Below are 24,018 nucleotides of genomic sequence, written 5' to 3'. Positions count from 1 at the left end.
TTTTCTTGTAGGGATTCTCCTTCAGGTAGCGGTGCTTTGTAGGGAAGTATCGGTTGTTTTGAATATAACTCAAAGGAGCACAGAGACAAATGCTCAGGTTTGTGGAGTTTTTCACTGAAATCTCTCATGCCAAAGAAATTTTGGATTCCTTTCTGAGAGGAAAGGAGGAGTTCCTCTTTTTAAACACTTCATAGGTTGTCTCTGTGTGTATTATAAGCAGTATTTGTATGTAATTATTCTAACAAATTTTTCTAATTATTCCTTCTTCCAAAGGAAGAGTGGTTATAATTCTTACCTGTCCATGCTTGTAAACCAAAGGCTAGTCTTTTGTTGGGACACTTGTGCCTCTGTGAATGAATTTATCTCAACATACAAAGGCAATAGCATAGACTATTGCTTCTGCAAACAATGCATTTCCAATTAGCTGCTGTTCTTTCTTACTCCCTGCCTCCCATTTTTCTGTTTTTCCAATCTACATACCTAAAAAGCTTTTCTTTCCTGTAGCTGGTGAACTATGTTCAGTCCCTCATATTTTTATTTGAAGCAAAGAAGTATAGTATCATCATTTTACAGATGAGAAGCTGAAGCACAAACAGGCAGAAAAAAAAGAGTGTTGTTGCATAGCAGTTAAGGAAATTATTACATTATACTCTACAGGTGTTAGATTGAGTTTTAGACAGACTGGACAGGTAGCAATCTGCAAACAGAGAAACTTAAACCCCAGCACAAGTTAAGTTATATATTAGATTACAGTTTATGTATTTTGAAATATTTCTCATTAATTTGCTTAAAACATGCTTTTTAATGGCAAAGTTACAGGCAATTTCAGATCTTTTATGCAGCCCCTTTCTTTGCAATGTGCATCAAACACACATTGGATATATTTCTTTTACTTGTAAAAATCCTTTAATTGAGTCTTTGTTTTTATAATATTACAGGAATTTGTTTTTAAATACAGAAGCATTAAGTGATACTAACAGAGAACAGGCAGTGCAACTAAAAATTTGTCTAGATCAGAATTAGGAAACACCGGGGAACACCAGGATGGCTTGGCTGCCATTAGCAATAATCATGGAAATTACAGCTTTTTTTGTCACGTCGCAGGTGTGTCGTCTGCAAGACCTAGTACGAAAAAGTGAGCAAGGCCTCGGGACTGCAGAAGGACACATCTCCAGTCTTCAAGAAGCTCAGGAAATACTCCAGAAAGAGCTGGAATTAACTAGAGCAAGACTGCGAGAGACCACAGATTCACTGTATAGTGTTGAGGTAACCATGCTGTTGGAGAATAAATTGTGTAAAGCATGGTCACAGCGATCCTTGGTCTTGTTTTTAAAATGGCGAGAAGTGTTTTATGGTGTACACCTGATAGAAGGAGCTTAATGTGGCTTCATCAAAGAAGAGATTTCTATTTCAAGGAGAGAATTTTAAAAATGGAAAATAGGATAGGTTGGTTTGGGATTTGGTTTTTTAAAATTTTATTTTATTAGTTGGTTGTTTTGGAGTGGGTGTTTTTTGTTTTCAGAACAATTTTAGTATTTAACATGTAGTGCTGCAAGCATATCTTTGTGTGGTTAATGTAAATTGTAGCTGCCAAAACTACATAAAAAATATGTTCAGAGTTTTAATAGAATTTCATGAAAGGGTATGAGTTAACACTTGCAATTCCAGACAGTTCATGTCCTGATGCAAAACAAGGTCCAGAGCTTACTAGCTCTAGAATTCACAGAAACCTTTTTGATGAGTTTTTTGAATACATCTATGCCATATTTTCCTTGGATAATGGACACAGTCTTCATTTCAGGATTGAATTTAGGATTTCAGTAAAGATTTGAGAATAATTTTTAGGTATGTGCTATGATATCTTGAAAGTTTGGAGACTGTCACTTCGAAAGTGTGACCACTTTATATCATTAAGCAATTAATTTGCCTAGGCAGAAATGTATCGTCATTTTAATTGGCTTAGATGGAAATAGAACTGTCAGTTAGTCTGTCAATAGCTCATTGACTGCAGCATTGGGTAAATATTTCATTTTTGTTTCCGCAGTAAGTAATGTACATTTGCAAGATCACAAGAAGTGTTTGAAGTAGAGCAGCAAATATTATAAAAATTTTTTTTCACTGAGCCTGTTTTCATATTTTTTTAACAAAACCAGCCTGAAACAGGATATTGGTATTTTTTTTTTTTTCAGCTACAGTCATTAGAGGTGCAGAATATTACAGATTATGACTTCCTCTGTATTTTTTATAATGTCGCTAAATGTTCTTATGAACGAGTATTGCTCTCTTCACCTATTAAAACATTTAAACATTCATATATAGTAGGTTACTAGCAATAACATTTATCTTAACAGATTTTAAAATACATCAAAATGTGGCAGAAAAGGTCTCATTTCAAAAAGTATTAATTCGATTTAGAGGGTTATGTTTGCTTCTCATGAATGAAGCAAGCCCTGCAGAACAACATTCATGTAAGTAAGATTTCGAGGTTGTACCTAATACTATTCTAGTATGGTAAAATTTCAGCAGAAATTGATGGGAATTTTAAGGATGGTGTTCTCTGTGTTCAGACTGTGAAACCTTGTTTCTAGCAGGCTTGTCCCATCAAAAAACAGAAAGAAGGTATACATGAACTTTGTATCACGTACGGATAGCTCAGGCTTTGAAATTCAAATACTGGATATTCAATGCTTAAAAAAATTTAAAAAACAAAATTCAAAGCGTTCTTGACAAGGACCTAAGCCACCTGCTCTAATTCTGAAGTGAGCCCTTCAGTGAATGGGACTTGTTGACCTTTTGCAGTTCTTTGCAACATAAATTATTCCGTGATTCAATGTAATGGTATTTGAAAAGATTGCAGAATGACTTATTGGAAAATTGCTTTTTATAGGAATACAAACTTCTGTTTCGCAATAAGAAATATCAGGAGATGTATAGGCATTAATTGTGCATAACTAGGAATTTCACACTGAGGAAGCTGTAGTTCAAATTTATGAGCCAATTGTAATTGATATTTTTATTCTAAATACACTCACTTAATGTTTGAAATACACTTTTGCTGCTGATCAGTCTCTATTGTAAAGTTTGTATTTGCAGGGAGAACTAGATCAGGAGAGACAGCAGCACGAGGCAATGATTGCTGCCATGAGAGAGGAGGAAAAGTTCAAAGTTGACAGAATGGCACGTGACTTAGAAATAAAATGGACAGAAAATCTTCGGCAAGTACTATTTTTTTTCTTATATTTTTTAATAAGAAATGAACTATGTATTTTATGCAAATGTACTATCAAATGAAATATAAAGCAAAGGTTTCTATCATTTAAGATTTTCCAATTATTACTGAGGTCTTAATTCTTTCTCACTTCTTGCACAAGGTCCCACTGCATTTTAGTTATTTGACCTTTGTTTTCAGACAGGAATGTAATAAGCTTCGTGAAGAGCTGAGGCTGCAGCATGAAGAGGACAAGAAGGCAGCCATGACTCAGCTGTTGCAGCTGAAAGAACGTGAGAAAAATGCAGCAAGGGATGGATGGCAAAAAAAGGTTGAAGATCTTTTAGACCAGGTAACTATGGTGTCTTTGAAAACTGGAAAGCCATTACAGTTTAATTGTTGGTGGCTTATTACCAGCTAAGTAAATTAAATCAATTGTTATATCTGGCTTTGAAATGAAATTTGTTAGCATAGGGCTTTTTAACCTAATCGCTATCAAATATTTTAAATAATATGTGAAGATAACGTTAATTATATGAATGTTGTTCTTTACATTAAATGTGAATAAAACTTTTTACAGTTTTGAGGGGAAGAGGGAGAGGATGTTGACAGTCTCACTTCTTCACTACAAGGTTGTTTTGATTTTGTGAGCTCAGCTGTTGTGCTGTTAAATATCTACCAATGCTAGTTGTTTGGATTTTAGAGGTATCCCCTATATTTACAAAAATAATAATCTCCTATGTGTACAAGAATAACGCTGTACAAATCTCTCAGAAGTCAAAATATCCCTCAGTTTCTATGACACATTTATTACAGCTATGTCTTAAGTGATTTTGAACAGTATTTTGGGATAATTTTGTGTAAATACTGAGGTTTTTTAATGGTAACTCAAATTCATAATCTCAGTTATGTTAGATAATTCAAAGAAAATACTTGCTTTGTACTTTTTTCAAACCATAAATGCTGTAGAACTGGTTTTATTGACTCCAGTTCGAAGAAATAGCTGATAATGAACAAACACATTTTAAAGTAAGAGTAACAGATTTTGGAACTCATTAAATGACTGTGATTCCAGGGTGTTATTGTGGGATGGCTTTTAATTTGCTGTCTAATTTGGGAAGCCTAGAAAGGGACATATTAAACTTTCCACAGTTTTAACATACTTTTATCTCTACCTTTCAAAAATACCATGTTAAATCTTACCTACAGTTTCATAATGGAAAATTAGTATGTTGCAAATGTACTTTTTTTTCTGCCTATGCAAGACATTTTGGAATCAGAATGCTAACTGTAATAAGGAGAATTTACTAGAGAATTTTCAGACATGGGAAAAGGTTTCCATATGCAAAATGGTTGTGTTTTTCTGTTTTTTTTAATTCCTTTTACTATATCAGAACTGTATGCAAAGAGATTATTGCATGTGAGGACTATTTTTTTTTTCAATCCAGCTGTGGCTTTTCCATACCACTATTTGAACTGAATAGCTATTTAATAAAGATTTAAAAATTAGTGTTGGTAGTAGGGAGTTAAGCTTTCTCTCAGTAGGAATCTGTATTTTATCTGTTACACCTGGAGGAGAGAGAATTCCAGACCATAGTGTAAAAGATGGGTGACTTAACTCTTGGAGAAATGGATCTGTAGTACATTCCTCCTGACTGCAGTACAAAAAAGGTAGTCTCTGAGAATTGTAGTGACCTGAATCACAGAATCACAGACTTGCTTAGGCTGGAAGAGGCCTCAGGAGGCTGCTCAAATCAGTCAGCACTGAATTAGAACCAGGTTGCTTAAGGCTCTGTCCAGTCAGCTCTTGAATAACCTCTAAGGGTGAAGATTCCACAGCATCTCTGAATAATCTAATTTACTGCTTAATTATCCTCATAGTGAATTTCTTCTTTATATTTAGACAGAACCTTCTCTCTTTCAGTTTGATTGTTGCCTCTCATTGTTCTGCTGTTCTCCACTGTAACAAGGCTAGGTCCACTTTCTCTGTAACCACCTCATAGGTACTGGAAAGGTATTAAGTCCCACAAAACCATTTCTTCTTTAGCCTGAGCAAATAGAGTTACCTCAGAAGGATATCTGTTCCAGTCCTAGCCTTCTTGGTGGTAGCTCTCCACTGAATATGATCAAGTTTATCAACATGTGTCTTGTACCAAAGCTGAATGAGCTGGAGGAGGAGACAGAATATGCCCTCCAGGTGATGTGCAGTAAGCGCCAACTTGAAGGCATTGACCCCTTCCCTCAAACTACTGGTTGCTCTACAGCCCAGTGTGCTGCTGGCACTCAGTGCTGTAACACCATTCTGCTGGTTCATGCTCAGCCTGCCATCAATGAGGTTGTGCAAAGCAGATCTGTGACCTGGTATGGACCAGTGCACAGGTTTGGTCCTTCCTGTGTCAAGGACTTTGCGTTTGTCTTTGCTGAATTTTGTGAGGTTCCTGCCAGCCCGTACCTATAACCTAGATAGGTCCCTCTGGATGGCAGCCCCATCTTTCAGTGTATGGTGTCCATTCCCCTGTGTTGTCCTCCGCCTTCTATTCTTCCCAGCTTGGTGTCACCCACAAACTCCGTAAGGATACTCCTCTGTCTCCTCCTCCAGAACTGATAAGGTACTGAAATGAGCAGGTCCTGGAATGCCTTAGAAATTCTACCCTGAGCTAGAACTGCCTGAGATATTGCAGTAGGGCTGTGAAATTGTGGATTTGTTACGCCCTGGTTTTAATTTGTGGGAATATGTATTTGAAACCCATTTGAAAGGCATGAAGCCTGTATAAAATTAGGAGGAGAGGGAATCCAGCTTCTCTTCCTGCAGTTCAGATTTTTACACCTGAAATAGTGGTCCGCTCTATACCAGTCGTATTATAATTTCTCAAAACAATAGTCAGGGTCTCTGCTAAATAATTTTTAAATCCTGATTTGACAGCAAATGTGGCCAACGTGTGTTCTTTATGCTGAGAAAGTGTCTAGAGGTTCGTTGCTTAATCGTATAATTTCTGTTCATAAAGGTTGAATTCAGAAATTAAATGCTCGTCAATACAGGTGCAATTTTCTAATATGTATTGATGCACCTCTGATTTGATTTAAAAACAAGATACAAAGATATGTGTAGCCTAACTTGAAGTATAGGAATGGTTATGTAATCATACAGGGCTGAAGGGCTGAAAAAACAGGTTTAAATATAGTTACCTATACTGTAGAAAAATACAACATAGAGTATGCCCACCTGGGAATGTTGCTGACTGGTGCTGGAAAACTGAATGAAGAGACACAGAGATAAATGTTAATTAAAAAAAAACCCACACCAAACAGTTTCAATCAAAAGAATTATGCCCATAAAGTGTACTAAGCTGATTGGAGTTTTTTAAATTATGTTAATTCCGATCTACAAATTTCTGCTTCTATTTGTTTCACGTTTGGTAGGTGGAATCTAGCTCTTGCATAAAGCTAGGTAAAAGTTTTGCTTTCATACCAGTAATGCTAAGTGGTCCCCCACAAAATGCACGTCAGATTATTGTTATTCTAACAGTATAGTTTTGTTATGAATAAAATAATTTTCTTGAGATAAAATGCTACTCAGCTGATTAAGTGCTTAAACTCATTCTTGCCGGTTGCAAAGCACCATCTACACTTAAATGTGGTTGGTGCTTTAACTAGATCAGTGTCTAGAGACCAAGTATGTAGTTTTTATCTCTGATACGAGAAATTATTCTAGAAGACAAAAAAGAAAGTGCTTTTCCTTTTTTTCCCTGTAAATTACACCAAGTACTTCTACGTCAATCCATTCGAGAGTTTCATAATGAAATATGCAGTGAATTCAGATATGCTAGCTCCTTTCCATTCCTCTTAGCTCTATAATGGGGTTTTAACGCTTTTCTTAAAAACATTTTACTGCTGAGAAAGCTTCAGCCAGGGCTAAAATAGCTGGAGTTTTCTTTTTTTTTTTTTTTTTTTTTGAAAGCATGAGCGTGTTCTCTCTTTTGCCTGGCTGCCTTGTGCAACCTTCAGTTCTGGGCTCTGAAACATACGGGTTAAGATTTGTATTCTTCTTATCTGTTTCCTCTTGTGATACGTTTCTTTCAGTAAACTGAATCAAGGGTTCTCATTGTGGATGGGCTTTTCTGTATTTGAGATTCTCCCATCAATATTGATTCTCCCATCTTCCTTACTTTTCAGTAACATGTTTCAGTAAAGTAAGTGGTTTTGGCATTATTTTTTCCCGTATTTAGCTTTCCCATTCTTAAGTAGCTTCATACATGGCCAAGCATTAGTGTGACATTCTTCTTTCTTAACTTTGTCAACTTTTCACACCAAAGATACGTCTTCTATTAAGAAAATATCAGAAAGAGATATCAGAAGTAGTACAGCAAGAATGGACAAAAGTATGCTACATACATTTCAGTAGCTGTTGTTTATTTTTCCTACTGCAAAGACTTCTTTTTTGAAAAATATGTTGAGGTTTCCTCTTCAGAGTTTGTTTCTGTGATGGTGTTCTCCTTTTTAAACTGTCAAAAGTATACAGGAGGAACTTTGACTTACATAAAAATGTAAATATTTCCTTCTGATGTAGTTATTATTCAAATTGTAGTTTTCAGGAAATGACAAACTCAGTTTTAACATACTGGTCTAAAAATAGTGAGTATACTGCTGTTGATGGAGTGCTGAGAAAAGTCCCTGAGCTCCTGTGCACATCTGTAAATGGCTTTTGATCAGGCTTCATTCAGAGGCAGTTACTGCTCCATCTTTACTTGCCCGTGTAAAGGTGCTTATTGCAGAGCTGATGTGCATCCACATTAGCAAAATCAGGAAATGCTACTTTCTTTCCCCAGCACAAGGATTACTGGCCTGTTCCACAGCCTGGGTAATCCTTGCATTAGAAGATTTCCTGTCAAATGGATGCTGGAAATTTCTACAAGAAATAACCTGCACGTACCTTGTATCAGTTTCCAGAAAGAAGGGAGATAAACTTTCAGCACAGAATCATTTTACTTAGCTCCCTGTCAATTGATATGGTCCTGAACACCCTGTCTAACAGCTTGTCTGTCAGAAACAGAGTGGAGGTAAATTTCACGACTCCCTCTTAATTTGCTTTGGTAATTCTTGTATTCAATAATACTAGTAAGGCTACCATGACATCTAGTGGATGTAAGGGATGTTAGGCAAGATTTAAAAAGCACTTAAAAAGCTAATGTGTGGAAATTCAAAAGAATAAAAAGAAATATCTTACCAAGGAGGGAGAAAAGAGCAGAGGGCACCTTGGAATGCAGTTCAGGGTAAGGTTTTATGCCTCTTCTTCAATCTGTAGATACCTGTTTTTCCAAAGGAGCATGCTTTCTTTGACTCTTGAAAACTTTGACAGGTTAAGACAGCTCTCAAAACTGTGGTCTTAATGGGACTGTGCTGTAACTCATGCAGGCCTCACAGAGAATTGGGGGAGATTTGGGAGTTTCTGCCTAGATCATTGTCTGTGTGCATCCTGCCACTCACCACTGGTCTAGAAGAATTGGTACTCCTGTACTCCAAGTGGGAAACCTATGCTTTAAACAAGTTAGAAACTGCTCCACACGAGCATGTGGATAATCTCATAGTCCAGACTCACTGCAGCCCTCAGACAGCCAGCTACTGAGGGTGCTTCCCCTGGTTTCATGACTGTCTGCTTCTCAATAAGGAATCCCTCTTGTTCTGGGCTGCTCCCTATTCTCTGCAGAGATGTGATCCTGATGATGAGCTGGTGCATTTGTTCTGTCCACATTGGTCATTGTAGTGTTGTGCGAAGCCTGGCCGTGAAAACAAATGCCTAACATTCAGCTGTTCGTTAGGAGCCTTTGGTTTTGGTGAGCTCGTTCAGCCCAGCCCATGCCTTCATCATTATTTTACTCTTTGTTTAAAAGATTCTGAATATAATGGAGGAAATTCATTAAAGACCATTTACAATTAAGAGCTACTCAGCAAAACAGGCAAATAAAAGCAACAGAACAAATCAGTGTTTTCAAAGTATTTTCAATAGGACACAGTAGGAATACTAACAAGTGTGAGTTTGTTCTCTGTTTTATAATAAATTTCTTACTAGACTTTTTTATCTCTCTTTTGGTTCCTTCTTCATTTTTTTTCTCCCATGGTGTTGTGTTTAATTGAGTTAAAAAAATACATCTAGGCTAATGTTTGAAGCTAATGTTCATATCCAAAGAAACCTGTCTACCTGATCCTAAACTTCTAATTGAAATTTAATGTCACAAGTTTTTGTTTGGCAGTAAATCTGGAGAAGACGGAAAGACTTCTAGTTCTATTTGTCAATGGATGAAAAGAACATTAAATTCTTAGTACTGTGCATGAGTAAAAAGTTTGAGATTTGGAAGTTCACACTTCCAAAACTGGTAAATAGAAATCTAAGCCAAATCCAATAGCAATGCCATCCCCAAAATGAAATTTTAATCCTATATTTATATATGCTTTTGCCTTGAATGTAAGATAAAGATTCTGGCAAGCATCTAGTTTTAAAACACTTCCCTTAGCCTCTTTGCTCTGTACTTGCTCGAGTAGCTTTTACTTTTGGTTCAAAACCAATGAGAACAGCGAACCCTGGAAGGAACGAGAGAGAACTTACCAGATGAGGCAAAATTTGTTTGAGATTCAGCAGGTGATTAAAATTTGAGATTAAGGGCAATGATACTTCTGTGCTCCAGGAAAAATTAGTCAAGGTGTGTATATAATCTTTAAAATCCTGACAGCATTATGACAAATAAATGAATGAAGCTAGTCCCATTCCAAAACCTTTAAAAAATATCAGGACATTCAAATGCACTTGTTTTTTTCCCTGGCCATTTAACCTGCAGTTTGTTGGATTAAAAGCATTTGTTCCAAAATCCAAACAGATACAAATATGCAAAATACCTAGGCTAACCCTTGCTGTTCTATGATTTTGCCTAGAAGTTTGACAGATTCCTAAACTGGAAAAGAGAAAAACTCCATCTTTTTAAAGCAAGAGGGTAAGTTTCCCACCCTCTGATATCTGCACCTTCCTTCAGGGTTGCTCCAAAACCAGGAGGAAATCAGGACCAGTTAGATCCCAGACATTGTTAAAGATTTCAGAATGCCTTATATATACACTTCATTTTCCTCATCAGAAAACTGTTCGGTTTTGAGATAGGGAAGGGGTTCTAAATGCTGCTTTTTCTTACCAGTCAGAGAGGGCAAACTTTGATGTAGCTCTCCAGTTCCTAGCATGTCACAAGCCTCGAGCCAAGTACAAAACGTTGTAGTAGCAAACAGCTGCTTTCCAAATCTCTGCGGAGTCATCTGCCGCGTAAGCACTGCACAGCCAGAGACTGTGCATCTGCTGACAAATCAGTCCTTCTCTTCAAAGACGTATCTCGAGGGAGAGTTTTAGGGTTGTTGTTGCCATTATTAGCTGGATAAAATGGACCTGTGCCGAAGGTCCCTCCCGTTTCTGTGCTAGGCACCTCAGAAACTCGTTTCCTTTACTAATGTCTGATAGGTGTGTATAGGGTTTGTTCTTCAGAAAGGTAAGCAGCACCTCTGGGAAGTCATTCTTAAAATGAAGCAAAGACTGTGTAGCAATCTCGATCTGCTTCGATAAAACAGGTAAAGTAGGCGCTTTCCCAGTTAGGGTCTCAGGTTTTACGTGAGAATTCCCGTTTGCCAGCAGTGTTTTGAAAATTCAATAAACTGTATAGCAAAGTCAGATTGACACAATTTGACATTGAAACGTCAGTGAGGGAAAAATGTTACATAACTGATCTTTGGGTGTTACGAAGACTGATGCTGAAATTCAGTGTCAAGCCTCTCTAATCTGGTTGAAAGTAATTTTTATTTCAGAGAATCCATAAAATAAGAGAACTTCCATGCATTCAATAAATTAATGTCCTGCAGGAAGCAAGGTAACTGAACGAAAATGTGAAAATGACACTGGTGCAGTAAATGTCCTTCTTAAGGAAAATGACACCATTTCATCACCAAGAATGGCCCCTGTGACAGCTGTGATGGGAACACAAACAACTGTTCATTACAATAAGCAAACACAAAGCTTGAACAGTTTCAAATCACTAAATCTATTCTTTACTGCAACACACATTTGCCCAACTAAACTGAAAACTCAGCTCTTCTAGGAGAGATGTTGAAAGAGAGCTGGGAATTCCAGTCTTGTCCCATGTACTGCTTGCAAAGTCTTTCAGTCCTGCTGAGTAGCCTGCAATGATCAGTGGGTTCTAAAGGTGGTACATATAAAGATGTAGATTCTATTCTCTGCTGCACCTGTGCTGGTCCTCTGGGTCATGATAAAGCTCTCTTGGTTACATCTGAAGCTTAGCTTTGCATATGCTGAGGGTGGAGAAGATAGTACTTCTACTGAAAAATGAGACAGCAAAATCAAGTGAAATCAGGTTATATACATATATACCAAGTAGAGATGTGTTTTCAGAAGTTTCTGTACTTTCAAGAAGTAAATTAATTCACTTGCACACCCCGTATCTACAAAGCCTGATTTCAGAGAGAATTGAGCAAGGGTTTCTAATACCACAGTAACATCACAAACAAAATCTTGAATTCCAATCTGTAGAAATAGAGTGATAGTTAAACCCACCTTCTTCCTTGTTTTTTAATCATCACTTTTCTCCATCATAGACATACAGACAGTGATAATTATGCCTGCAGTCTTTTTGCTTCTTAACATTTTTCTTCTCCAGAGCATGGATGTACCTTGCTGCGGAAGTACTCATAAGGATGTCTGGAATTTTTATGAAATTTCTTAATAACACTTAAACCAGTGTTATTTTGGAGTTCTGCATTCTGAATGTGTTCTGCATACTTTTGAATATGGAGCTGCATCTGATTAAATTGCTACACGTTTTACTTGAATCAGCCCCCATACCAGTTGACTAGCCTATATAATTCTATTTTTACTTGGAACTTCTCTTCAGTGTGGTACAATGCAAACTTTTCTGCTTCAGGTGTAAAGTCTAAGTATTTCTTAGTTGTACCACAGTGCTGCATAGATACATCCAGCAATATAAAGTCCCAAATGTTCTAGAAAGTGAACATTTATTTGGCAGGAGATCATTCCTGCTCGTAACAGCTTTGTTCCTAAACAAATCAAATAGATGGGAAAGGAAGCACAGAAAAATTGGGTGGATTTGTTCAGACTGGCAGTATCAAAGTCCGGTGTTGGAGTTGGAGCTGTAAGATGCTGATCTCTTGCCTTGTCTGCTGGAGTATGATGCCTCCTAGTGTTTCTTTCTTGCGTAGAAAATTAATGCTTACAACTCTCCTGTAATTTTAATAAGCTCATTTTGGATATTTCACAATAATATATTTTTATGTTGTGCCTTTTTTTAGATTCTTGAGACTGAATAACAATTTATTTTTGTCTTTTGGCAAAGTGTTATCTAATAGTTCCCATCTATAGGCTTTCAGGCTGATGTCAAATACTTGCTGTCTCCTGGAGAAAGCCATTTTCTTGACTGACCTGTGACAAAAGGGGAAAGTGGTCATGCTGGATTTGAAATTGTTCTCACTTAACTTCTGATGACTCTGTGTGTGCATGTGTGTGTGTTTATCTACATGGTTCATATATATAAATACACAGGCATTTTTATATACATATGAACTATGCATATTATTTGTATGATCAATAATATTTCATAGAGCATTTACTTGGCAATATGTTGGGATTTTTTGCTTTTCATTAGTAATCACCACTAGTATAAGTGGTACATTAAATCATTTTATTGCTGGAGACTTTCAGGAGTAGTCTTTTATGTACCCATTTGGTTCTGAATTTTAAGAAAGATGAAGTATTTTAATAGAAATGTCTTCATTAAAGACTAAACTAATTTTCTGCCCTTTAGCAGTGAAATTTGCTCTTTAATATGATGTATTTAATATGCTTGAGATGTTTAAGAGACACAGCTGGTTGTTGATTGTGCCCTTATATAGTGTCTGTTCATGTACTTAATGATTTCTTCCCAAAATTATTTTGCCATAAAGGAGAAGAGAAAACAAGTGGATAACTTCAAAAGTGTTCAGCTGTGTACCATATGTCTATATAGTAACATTATGTTAAAGAGATAATGCTATACTGTATGTCAGAAACACAACATGGTAAACGACATCATTCTGTTCTGTGTTCAGTAGCTTATAGACTAAGTCAAAGCAACATACTCATATTTTTTCCAGATGGCTTTCAACTTATTTTTCTCTGATGGAATTATAATTAATGTTCTGTGTTTACCCTTCCTTCCTTATCCCTTTTTCTTTTACTTAGTTGATTTCTGAATGTTTCCCTTTATTCCTATGATCTTTCCTTCATAGCGGCACTGTCTCGGTGAAGCTTTGCATAAATCTATCAGCAATGTAAGTGATTTGCACTTACAGCTTTTGAACAGGGCATGCTTGCACTAATCAACCTGCATATCCTGCAGTACTGCTGTACAGCTTTACCCCATGAAATGGGAGACATGGTAATATTTGAGACGAGAACATGTGCTGCTATCAAAAGCTTGTGTACTGCATCCCCTCATCTGTGTGACTGTGTGCATATCACTGGCGTCAAACACTGTGTACGTGGTCATAACATGAGCAGCGATTTTATGTCACTGTTAATGCAAGCAAGCTTGTGGGCAGTGCAGACATGTATTGCAGAGCTTTCTACAAAGCATGGGATCGATGCTCTATTATAATTTGCGGTTTTGCAGTGTGAGTCATAATTGTAGCCAAACTACTCTTTCTATTTTTTTTTTCTAATTCTCACTGAGGTTTTTAATGTGCTGAAAACCTGGGATAAAAGTATTGGAAGTTCAGAGAATAGTGTTCAGAGCTGTTTTCTTTTAAATCCTTAGTACAGAGGTGTACAGAAATGGTGGTCCAAAGACATACAAAAAGAGGCACTAATGTTCTCAAAAACATGCTCTTAAGGATATCAATATATGCACTGAATAATCAAAATAATATTTAAAATCACATGCTCTTCTGAAAAGAGTCATATTTCTAACTTTTTTTGTACTTTCCAATGTCAAAACAAATTATTAGAAGGGGGGACTAATCTGACTTGCTTGCTAGAAACATTTAATCCTCATTGTCCTTTATTTTCTGTATAGTCTATTGATGCAAATAGACATCTCCAGACATTGACTCATTTCAGGCTGTGGTTTTGCCGTCACTTTAATCTGGTGGAAGGATGAACTGCTCCTGCTTATTCCTGATCTCTTCGAAGACGGCTTCTTGGCCAGATGTCAGACTTCTCTTGGTCATCTCAGTTAAAATGTTTTCTGCATTTCCAAGACAGAAATGAAAAAATCGTTTTGCCCTTGGCCCATGCTCAACATGTTTATAAATTATATACTGATAATTGTCAGAATTTGGAGCAGGAACTTAAGTGAGAGACAGATTTAACTTCAAGCCAAAAATACTTCTTTTTTTATGTCATCTTAATAAAAATTTGCCTAAGTTACCGTGGCTGACTCCATTTGACTGTTATCATGAAAGGCGTGTTAGAGTGTGATCATTACATTTACCTGAGGTTCTGCAGGACTGAGCAGGACTTCCCCTAGAATTATACCTCCTGGTGGCCAGGGTGAACGGGACAGGACAATGGTGAGAAACCTGAGGGACAGAAACAAGGTGAAAGGGACAAGTGAGAATAGGCTTACAAATGAAGAGAAGGACCAGGTAGGTATGAGGTTACAGAAAGGTGGGAAGGAGAAAAGGGCCCAGCAGTAAACGTGAGTTGAATTAGAGTAGATGGGGATGTGAGTAGACCAAAGGGAAGTTTAGGCAAAATAGCTTATTTTTTTCCTGGAGAGGGAAGACAATAGCACATTGCAGTACTAGAAGATGATGCATATATGAAAATTCAGAGCTGGCCATGCTGGCAGGTATATGGTGCAAACACACCACTTCAGGCTGAGTTTCTAGGGGTGAAGAGAAAAAATACAGTATATATTATATATAGGTATTAAATAAAGTGTTACCACAGTGAAGGTACATTATCAGTGGAGTTACACTGATGCTCAAAATATTTTCTTTTACAGCTTGTTGATAAAAGAGTAAGGTAGGAAGCTTTGTGGCTTATAAAAGCTTATTCAACATAGAATAGCTGCAAAAGGCCAAGGGGCTTGGCAATAAAATGGCAGATGAAATTCAGTGTAGATAAATGCAAAGTGATACATAAGGAAAAAAATTGTCACTTTTTCTGTAAAATGATGAGCCTCACCTTGACCTGTTACAACTAGAAAGTAGGTTTGGAGACTGTGATATTCCATGAAAACATCACCTCAGAGCTCAGTAGGAGTCACAAAAGCAGATAAAACTTTAGGAATGTAGGAGAGAAACAGAGAACGTAACATGTAAAACCATATAAATCAGTATGTAAAAATAGAGTTTACTCACATTTCAAATACCTTGTGCTGTTTTGGACTCCTAATCTTAAAAAAGAAATAGTAGAAAAGGGGTAAAAGTAGAGAAATGTGATCATAGATATGAAGTAAAGTTCCTACAAGGAGCAACTCACTGAGCCAAAGCAGTTTAGTATGGCAAAGGGTGTAAGGAGGGAAATGATGGAGAGCTATGGAAACATGAGTAGAATACAGCACATGAAAAGGGAACTTCTCTTGATTCCTTTCCATTACAAGTATTGAAGATCATGTCAAATTGGCATGTCTGCATGGAACCTGACACAGGATATTGTGGATACTAAAAGCTTTTATGGGCTCAGATAATAGTTGTTATTATTTCTTCTATAAATCTGCTCCCAAATACCTCTTCTGGTTTAAGAAAGATTGCCAGTTCCAGGTGGATTACAGTCAAGCTCCCTACATTTATGTCTTGGCTTTTTTTTTCTAGGGTAATCCTGGTTAGCCCTTTCTGGAGGCAGAACCAGAGATCAAACAAAACTTTGGTCTGACACTGTACAATTTGTATGTGAAATTTATATTTAATGTACTTAGTAAAAAGTTTTGCAGAATGTAGTGTAGGCCTTCAGTACCCTCCTTTAATTGTAGCTAATCTCTTTCAAAGGTATCTGAAGTACAATAGTGTTTATACAGTGTACATTAGAGTGTAGCTTCCCAGACACAAAGACCTGGTGAATCTGAAATACAACGAGCTATGCTTATTTCATTTAAATTAGTTTGATTTTTGTTTTCTTTTGTTTGTTTTACTGCTAATTTTTTTTCTGTAGCTTTTTTCTTTCAAATCTGCTTAAGCTATGTCTTTCCGAAAAAAAAAAAACCTTAACCCATATGTTCAGCAACAATGTTCGTGCTACAAGTTGTACTTGGTATGCTGCTATTAATTTTTGCTAATTGGTGGGTTTAAATGTTCTCTAACTCAATAACTTGATGTGCAATGTCATTACGAATTTGACATCATTAATTTTAAGATATACTGAATCAAATGACACTATCAGACTTTCATTTATAATTCCATATTATGTAATGTTCTGAGGCTTGAAAAGTATCCTTACTGATTCAAATTCTTTGTCACTTGTCAATTTTATTTTCCTTCCTTTGAGTCACTGTAGCAAAATTCTCTTTTGGTTAAATCTTGTTTCCAGAATTGGAGGGTATCTCTCATGTTTGGCTTTAAAGGGAATATAGGTTTAGTACTTTCAGTCTGAAAATATTCTATCTGATGTGAAGAACAAAGTATAGTAGTATTATAAAAAGAAAATGGGACCAAAAAAGGAATGTAGTGTACTATAATACTTGTTGGATGAAAAGCATCGTTTGTAAAAGCAGGTATTTCTAAGAAAATGAGTTATTTGTGATTCATATTGTTTAGATCTTGGAAACAAGCATAAAAATCACTCTCATAGTCTTACTGAACTAACAAAAAAGTGTGTGATGGGAAATCCATCAAGTGTTACTTTTTATTTGTGATGTTGAGTGGTACCATTTCTTTTTAAATGAGAAAACCACTAGTAAGGTAGGACCATGACATATGAAAAGATTTGAAAATCAATGTAGATGTCACAGGCTGTCCTCCCCTATTCCAAGTGCAAGATTATCCTTGCAGAATGGGTGTTCCCCTGAAAGACAGTGTAACAATCAAGTGTTTGATTTCAGACCTTGATAGTGTCATTTTTATTGATCTTTTACATAAAACCTAAATAATTTTTGATAATTTGGCCTTTAAAAATTGTGTTACAAGTAGTGCTGCAGTATGAACTGACCAATATGATAACCCTTACAAAACCATTAAAATGTAATTATTATATTAAATAGAATATAACATTAACAACAAATTCAGTAGATGGATGACATTGCTTGTCTTTTAGCTAATGCTCTGGCTCTAAAATTTCAAATGTTTTCTTCTTCTGAATGTCTTCTTTGCAGCTGATGTTAGTATCAATGACTAATGAATATTTGCTGTTCTGTTGTGGGTTAGATCTCCTTACTGAAGCAGAATCTGGAGATGCAGCTTTCCCAGTCACAGAGCTCTTTGCAACAGCTACAAGCCCAGTTCAGTCAGGAGCGACAGAGGCTGACTCAGGAGATCCAGGAATTAGAAGAAGAGCATCAGCAAAGGCATAAGTCACTTCAGGAAGCTCATATCCTTGCCTTTCAAAACATGGAAGAAACAAAAGAGCAAGAACAAAAGGCATGTTTATATGGTTATTCCAAACTCTGCAGAGAATATTGCTATGTTAGCCTTTTACGTACACAGTTGCAATTAGTAAAGAATGTGTCTGCATAACTACTAAATTTCCTTTTCAGCTGATGTATTACAGTAATACTGTTATCCAGTTCAATCTGAACAAGACATAGTGAAAATTTTTCTAATACTGGCGTTGTTTCGTGTCTTGAGTTATATGCACGTATATAGGGGGGTGTGTGTGTGTATATGTGTAAAATTATTATCAACACATGCATTTCTTTACAGTAGATTGACACTGTTACATTTAATATTATATTCTTGTTCTGATTTTGAGTAGAAATTTTCCATTATAGTTAATTTTGCGTGTATTTTCTGTCAATAGACTCCTTTGCAATGTGTTTTATATTTTCATTATGTTGAAAATTGTATAAGATATGTTCTGTGACTTGCAAGATAATTTTCATGCCCCACACAAGATACTTTTTTAAAAACTTTGATGAAACCAGCTTTAAAACTGCAATTTTGGTAGTGCATGGTACGTAATGGGGGTGGTTCTTAAGGTTTTTTAAGTTCAGCTCCAGAGTGTGCCTTTGCAATCAGTTTTCCCCACTGTGTGCCCTTACTGTACTTTGGTTCACATCATAGACTGGTCTTGGAGCAAACAAAGTGCACTCCTTTTGTTCTAAATGAAATCAGAAGATGTGTACCAGGAACATTATGCTTCATACAATTCCATAGGGAGTAAACATGGGTGCCCTTAGGGAGCAGAAGTCCCCAAATGTGTATTGTGTGCACATTAAACCCATCTATGAATCTGCACCCTATTACATTGCTTGCTATTGTAGATATATCCATGGATTGATTTTTTTCTCTTTTCCAGCTGTGAGCCAAACGGGTTTTGTGCACAGGTAATCTTGGTAACCATCAACCACTGAAAAGAAATAATACAGTAGGGCGATTAGAAAATATGAGTAATACTCGTGCATTTCTTTTCTAGAGTATGTCAATGCCTGCTTTTTGTTTCCAGTTGTTTATTGTGGAATGTTTTATAAATTCTCAGAGTTGGTATAGAACAAATTTTGTCAATTTCAATTTAATAGGAATTAGAAGAACGTTTACAACGGAAGCATTCGGAAGAACTTCATGCACTGAAAGAAACACACAAACAAGCCATGGAAGGCTTTAAATTGGAGATGGAACAGGAACTTCAGACTCTACGATTTGAGCTGGAGGATGAAGGAAAAGCTATGTTAGGTATACTATTTTCAAATTTGAAAATGGGTCCAAAACCATTATTTCTACTCATGCAAATATACATGTACGTGTGTGTGTTTGTGTGTATTATAACACTGAAGTGTCTCTCAGAGTCATTCCGTGTTGACCTAAGTGTTCCTCTTAAAATCACTATAATCTTTAACAGGTAAGCCTAGACTCTTCACTTTTGAAATATCTCACCCCTAAGGCTCTTTTGGAAGGAGTAAGCAACCAAAGTTCCTGATGGAGAACTGATGTTTTCAAAAAGCAGCAGGAACAGAATACAGGACAATTACTTAGCTGATGTAAAGTGTGTTTTAGGTCAGCAGCAATACTAGATGGAGCTGGACTGTTACTGTTAATTAATGTAAACACGTCCACAATAAACTTTTCTCTTTGTTTATGGTAACCAGCTTCCTTGCGCTCAGAGCTCAATCACCAACATGCAGCAGCAATTGACCAGCTGAGGCACAACCATCAGCAAGAACTGGTAGCTGCCAAAATGGAGCTTGAAAGAAGCATAGAACTCGGCAGGCGACAGGTAGGAGGCATGGCTGGCAACTGGCTGTGAAATGGCATGATCAATATTCATTTTTCCCTTTGCTGGAGGCAAGAACTGTTGTGAACAACAAACATGTAATCCTTCAAAATCATCTGGCACCAGCAGCTAATGCATTCCTACCAGTTTCCTAACCTTCCTTGCTTAGCTTTTTCTGCCTTCCACAAACCTCGTTCAAAGCCTAGAAAAGGCTCCTGAATTAAGGTACTTTCCTCTCAGAACTGTGCAGCCATCTGGGAGCACCTTGGCTTGCCATGGGAGGCAAGTGCCCATTCTTGCAAAATGTACTCATCCTCAGCTGCCAGCAGGAAGGAAAAAGCTGTTTCTCTTTGAAGCCTAAGAGATGACAAGAGAAGTGGTTGTTTATAATCAAATGATTGCTTCAAACTGAAGAAAAACGTACACAAAAAAACCCCACCAAAAGCAAACCCCCAAAGCCAGTATGAACTGCCTTTACTTTCAGCAGCAAACTGATTAATTCACCTTTTCTCTTTTATTTTTCATTTTATACACGATCAGTTTTTCTGCTAGTAGTTAAAATTCAAAGTTTAAGCTCTATTGAAAGACAGGCTCCTGGAAATAAGAGGAGTGGAAAATTACTTCTTTATTTGCCTGTATAATAGGCTTTTCAAGACTGATTTACTGATACTCCAGCACCAACGAGGAGTAGGTTTAGAAATATATTAACAGAGGAAACAGGGTTTGTTGGACATAGCCTTTACCCAAAACCAGAGACAGTCGAAGGTGAGCCATTTTTTAGCTATTCCTTGCTGGTTTAACAGTGTGAGCACCAAAGGCAAAAACATGGTGCTGTCATGCTTTGGAGGATATAGTTTCAGTCATGTGTTGTTTTAAGTCCAGGGTCTGGCACCTGAATGAAATGTTAGAAAAAAAAAGTTTAAATTACAAGAACTGGTGTTTGATCCAACCAAATAGTGTGTACTTTTTGCCTCAGTATAATGATCTGCTAAACACGAGCTTTGGTTGTACTAAGGGCAAAGCAATTACTGATGTTTCCTGTGTTAGAATGCTCATCAGTTCACAGGATCAGAGTTGAATGAGATGCAGAGTGGTCTGATCAAGATGATTATATTTGCTACTGTAGCGGGTTGAGTTTGAAACCGGGCGGAAAACACCAATTAAATGTAGTGGTTTTGATTCAAAATATTCATTATTTACTTATTTTCCTTCTGTGAGATAAGAATTAGGAGAAAAGCAAAGCAGGCCACAAACCTTAAACAGTTGCAGTACAATGAAAGAGCTTTATTACTAACAGAATTAAAAGTAAAGAGAAAACAACAAAACAAAATTAAAGTAAATTCCCCCCCCCCTCCCTCTTTCCAGCACTTCTCTCCTTTTATCCAGCTCACACAAGGGATAACAGAACATGGGATGTTAGTCAGTGTTGCAGTTCTTGAAAAGTCTCTCTCTTATGCTTAAGGAAAAAAGGGTTTTCCTCCAGTTGCACGTGGTTCCCAAACTGCCACCAATAGCAGACCCGCCCGGAAACAAACAGTCTGCTGTGTGTAGAACATCTCTCCCATGAAGAATTTCACAGTTCTTTCACACTACAGAACATGGGCCATCACATGGGGTTATTCATCTTTTTAAGGATAAGTTATTTTGGCCTGCACACAGAGGCTTTTCTTCGCCACAAGTCTCTAACAGCCTCTTACTACTTCTATATAGCCTGGCATAGGCACTCTTCACAAACTTCATAGGCACACGTTGATTCTCCACCCCCCCCCCCCCCCCATGTTCTTCAAATGGATTAAAGAGACAAACAGTTTGTGGTATTACAGTTTCTTACCACGGCATGCAAGAAGGTTTCTTTTAAGCTGCGCGCCAGAATCGCGGCACCGCCCTCTTTTCTCCTGTCGCCATGCTCAGCTCCGTCCCACGCGACTCACTTCTCTTTCTCTCTGACCCTGACGCCACCATGTTGAAGGGTGTTCTTGTTCGGGCTTTACGGTGGGGAAAGCCTCGCTCCCTCTGTGCTGCTGGCTGCGTGGTGTCCTCTTCAGTTCAGCACGGAGTGTGCTGGCTGCAGACAGGAGGCTCTGCCGGCTCCCGCTGGCTCCGCCGGCTCCGCATGGAGAGGAGAGGGACCCGCCTGTCCCCAGAAGCCGCGCTGGATGGGTTTAGCTGTGAGCAGTCCATGGCTGGTTTTAGCTGCCTGCGGCTCTGGGACAGTCCCCCTCAGTGACCCAGGGTCCGTGCCGCAGCGATGGGAAAGGGGGAAAGGGGCAGTGGCCCCGGCCCGGCCCAGCGAGGCCGGGAGGCTCGGAGCCCCCCCACCTTCCAGCAGGCGAGCTCCGACCAAAAAGGGGAAGTCCCGCCTTTCCGTGCGGTTTAAATATGTAAATTGTGAGAAGCGTAATTGGTCTTAAAGACTGTCCATCAACTCAGGGTCAACCCAACACAGCTACTTTTTGAAATATTTAAATGTGTAGATGTTAATTTTTCCTTTGCTTTTTCTTATAAATTTAACATAGTCTTTATATAGGGAGATACATAGTTATTTTTAATGCTCTGCTCTTAAAGATGCCCTATGAAATTCGTGCACTAGGATATATTTGCATTTCCTGGAGGCATGAAGGCACAAAACACAATTACACATAAAACTACTTTGGAATATCTGCTGATTTTCTCTGTGCAAACTGTACAGTCATTAATTATTGTGAAACTGTAAGAAGTAGAATAAATGAAAATCGAAAACTCTGAAAAAGCTGTTTTCATTACAGACATTTCTAAACCAAGCAGACTCATTATCAAAGCCATTGGAATGGGCTCCAGCTGAGTTTCCCAGCTATTAACCTCACTGGAATTTGTTACGCAAAAAAAAAAAAGACTTTTCTTGATTTATTGGACACCATATAAATATAACATAAACTATTTAGCACATATTCTGCTGCAAGATATTTATGACCCTTGTATATATTTGGAAGATAGGAGACTTCTGAATTAGTTTTTGTTTGTGCTGGGCATACATCTTGAGCATTTTTCTCCCATTGAATGGGGCTGTAAGGGAAAAAAGTTTCTCTGGATTGTAAGCTGACGAGGCAAGGAAAAGGAAATGCCCAGGCCCTGGATCTTAGTGGTACCTGGGATTTTTTCTTGTTCGTGTGGGCAAAAGGAAAATATGATGAGCTACACCAAATTTAACAGGCAATGGTAATCATGGGTTTTAACTTTCCTTGCAAGTGGAAATCATTTATTACATAACTTTGATTTCTTCTTTCTTTATACTTGTACACAATAAAAAAGCCCTTTGCTTTGATTATAATTTGTGTCAGCATCAAAAGCTGAAAAAATTGTGTATTGGATGGAAAATTCTGCTCAGCTGAATTGTCTTCCAAAAGCAGGTATTGTAGGCATCACTTCTAAGAAACAAGCCTATCTAAAATATTTTTTGCTGCTGCTACTTATATCATAGGAAAAAGAATTTTTATGCCGAATATCAGATCTACAAGATGAACTTAGACACCGAGACCATCATATAGCTGAACTGGACAAAGAGATTCTGCATCTTCATGAAAATATAAGTGCATTGACAAAGGAATTAGAGTTTAAAGGGAAAGAAATTCTTAGAATACACAGTGAATCCAACCAACAGATCAGGTATGAATTTTTCCACTCTAAATTCAAACCTGTATTGTTTCACTTACTCTTTTACTTTGAAAAAAGATTACCATTTTCAGTTTTAAATTTATCCTCTTAATCAAGTCATGTTACACATACCATTTAGTCTTCTTCAGTAAAGCTATGCCCTTTACTAGTAAAGTGAGTGACTATGCTGTGCAGTTAAGTGGCATTTCAGTGACACATTTTGGCATATTTTAGTAGCAGTTCACTCAAGTGTTGGATTTTGGTGGGTTTTTTTTCAAATTCATTATGTTGGTTTATTTTAAAAAGCATTAAAGGAGATGCATTTTCCATGAAATAAGCTAGAAGATTGGAGAACAGTAAGTAGTGGATTTTGATGAATCAGTAATTCCTTCTGTGTTGTCTGATATTATGTAAAAGCCGTTAGAAGCATGGCAGAAAATCATGATGAACAAAAAAGTCTGATTTTAGAATAACTCTTTTTTTAACAAAAACTAAATTAAACAGGATGCATGAGCAAGATTTAAGCAAGAAACATGAGAAAGAGCTGGATGTCTTGACAGCAGATCACATCAGAGAGAAACAAAGCATGCTGGCAGATTTTAATAAGACCCAAGAGCTGCTCAAGGAAATTAATTCAGCTTTACAAATTTCGTAAGTTTTGTTGCATTAAAAAAAATTGTATGTAGCTGCATTTGAGTGAATAGTTTATTCTGGTGTCCGTAAGTTCCTGAAGATACTGCAGAGATGCAGATGTACAAATACCTCAATAAAGCAGGGGGCC

General features: G+C 37.3%; 1 protein-coding gene across 8 annotated transcripts in view; it reads left to right on the top strand.

The window, feature by feature from the left end:
- The window catches only part of FAM184A (family with sequence similarity 184 member A), a 75,944-nt gene that overhangs the window by 40,625 nt on the left and 11,301 nt on the right, over positions 1-24,018 (top strand). For 4 of the 8 annotated variants that reach the window (XM_048297589.1, XM_048297584.1, XM_048297587.1 and 1 more), the window contains exons 7-15: positions 1,105-1,266; positions 3,094-3,215; positions 3,410-3,560; positions 13,532-13,573; positions 17,606-17,818; positions 18,916-19,069; positions 19,483-19,610; positions 23,065-23,249; positions 23,742-23,888. In XM_048297589.1, the coding sequence (XP_048153546.1) occupies positions 1,105-1,266; positions 3,094-3,215; positions 3,410-3,560; positions 13,532-13,573; positions 17,606-17,818; positions 18,916-19,069; positions 19,483-19,610; positions 23,065-23,249; positions 23,742-23,888 (1,304 nt within the window). The remainder of the gene's footprint in view (positions 1-1,104; positions 1,267-3,093; positions 3,216-3,409; positions 3,561-13,531; positions 13,574-17,605; positions 17,819-18,915; positions 19,070-19,482; positions 19,611-23,064; positions 23,250-23,741; positions 23,889-24,018) is intronic. The other 4 variants (XM_048297588.1, XM_048297586.1, XM_048297583.1 and 1 more) reach the window with 3 other exon arrangements.

Source organism: Corvus hawaiiensis, chromosome 3 (genome assembly GCF_020740725.1).
Source record: "Corvus hawaiiensis isolate bCorHaw1 chromosome 3, bCorHaw1.pri.cur, whole genome shotgun sequence".
Classification (NCBI taxonomy): domain Eukaryota; kingdom Metazoa; phylum Chordata; class Aves; order Passeriformes; family Corvidae; genus Corvus; species Corvus hawaiiensis.
The sequence above is the reverse complement of the archived record's forward strand: the minus strand, read 5'-3'. Positions and strand labels throughout refer to the sequence as shown.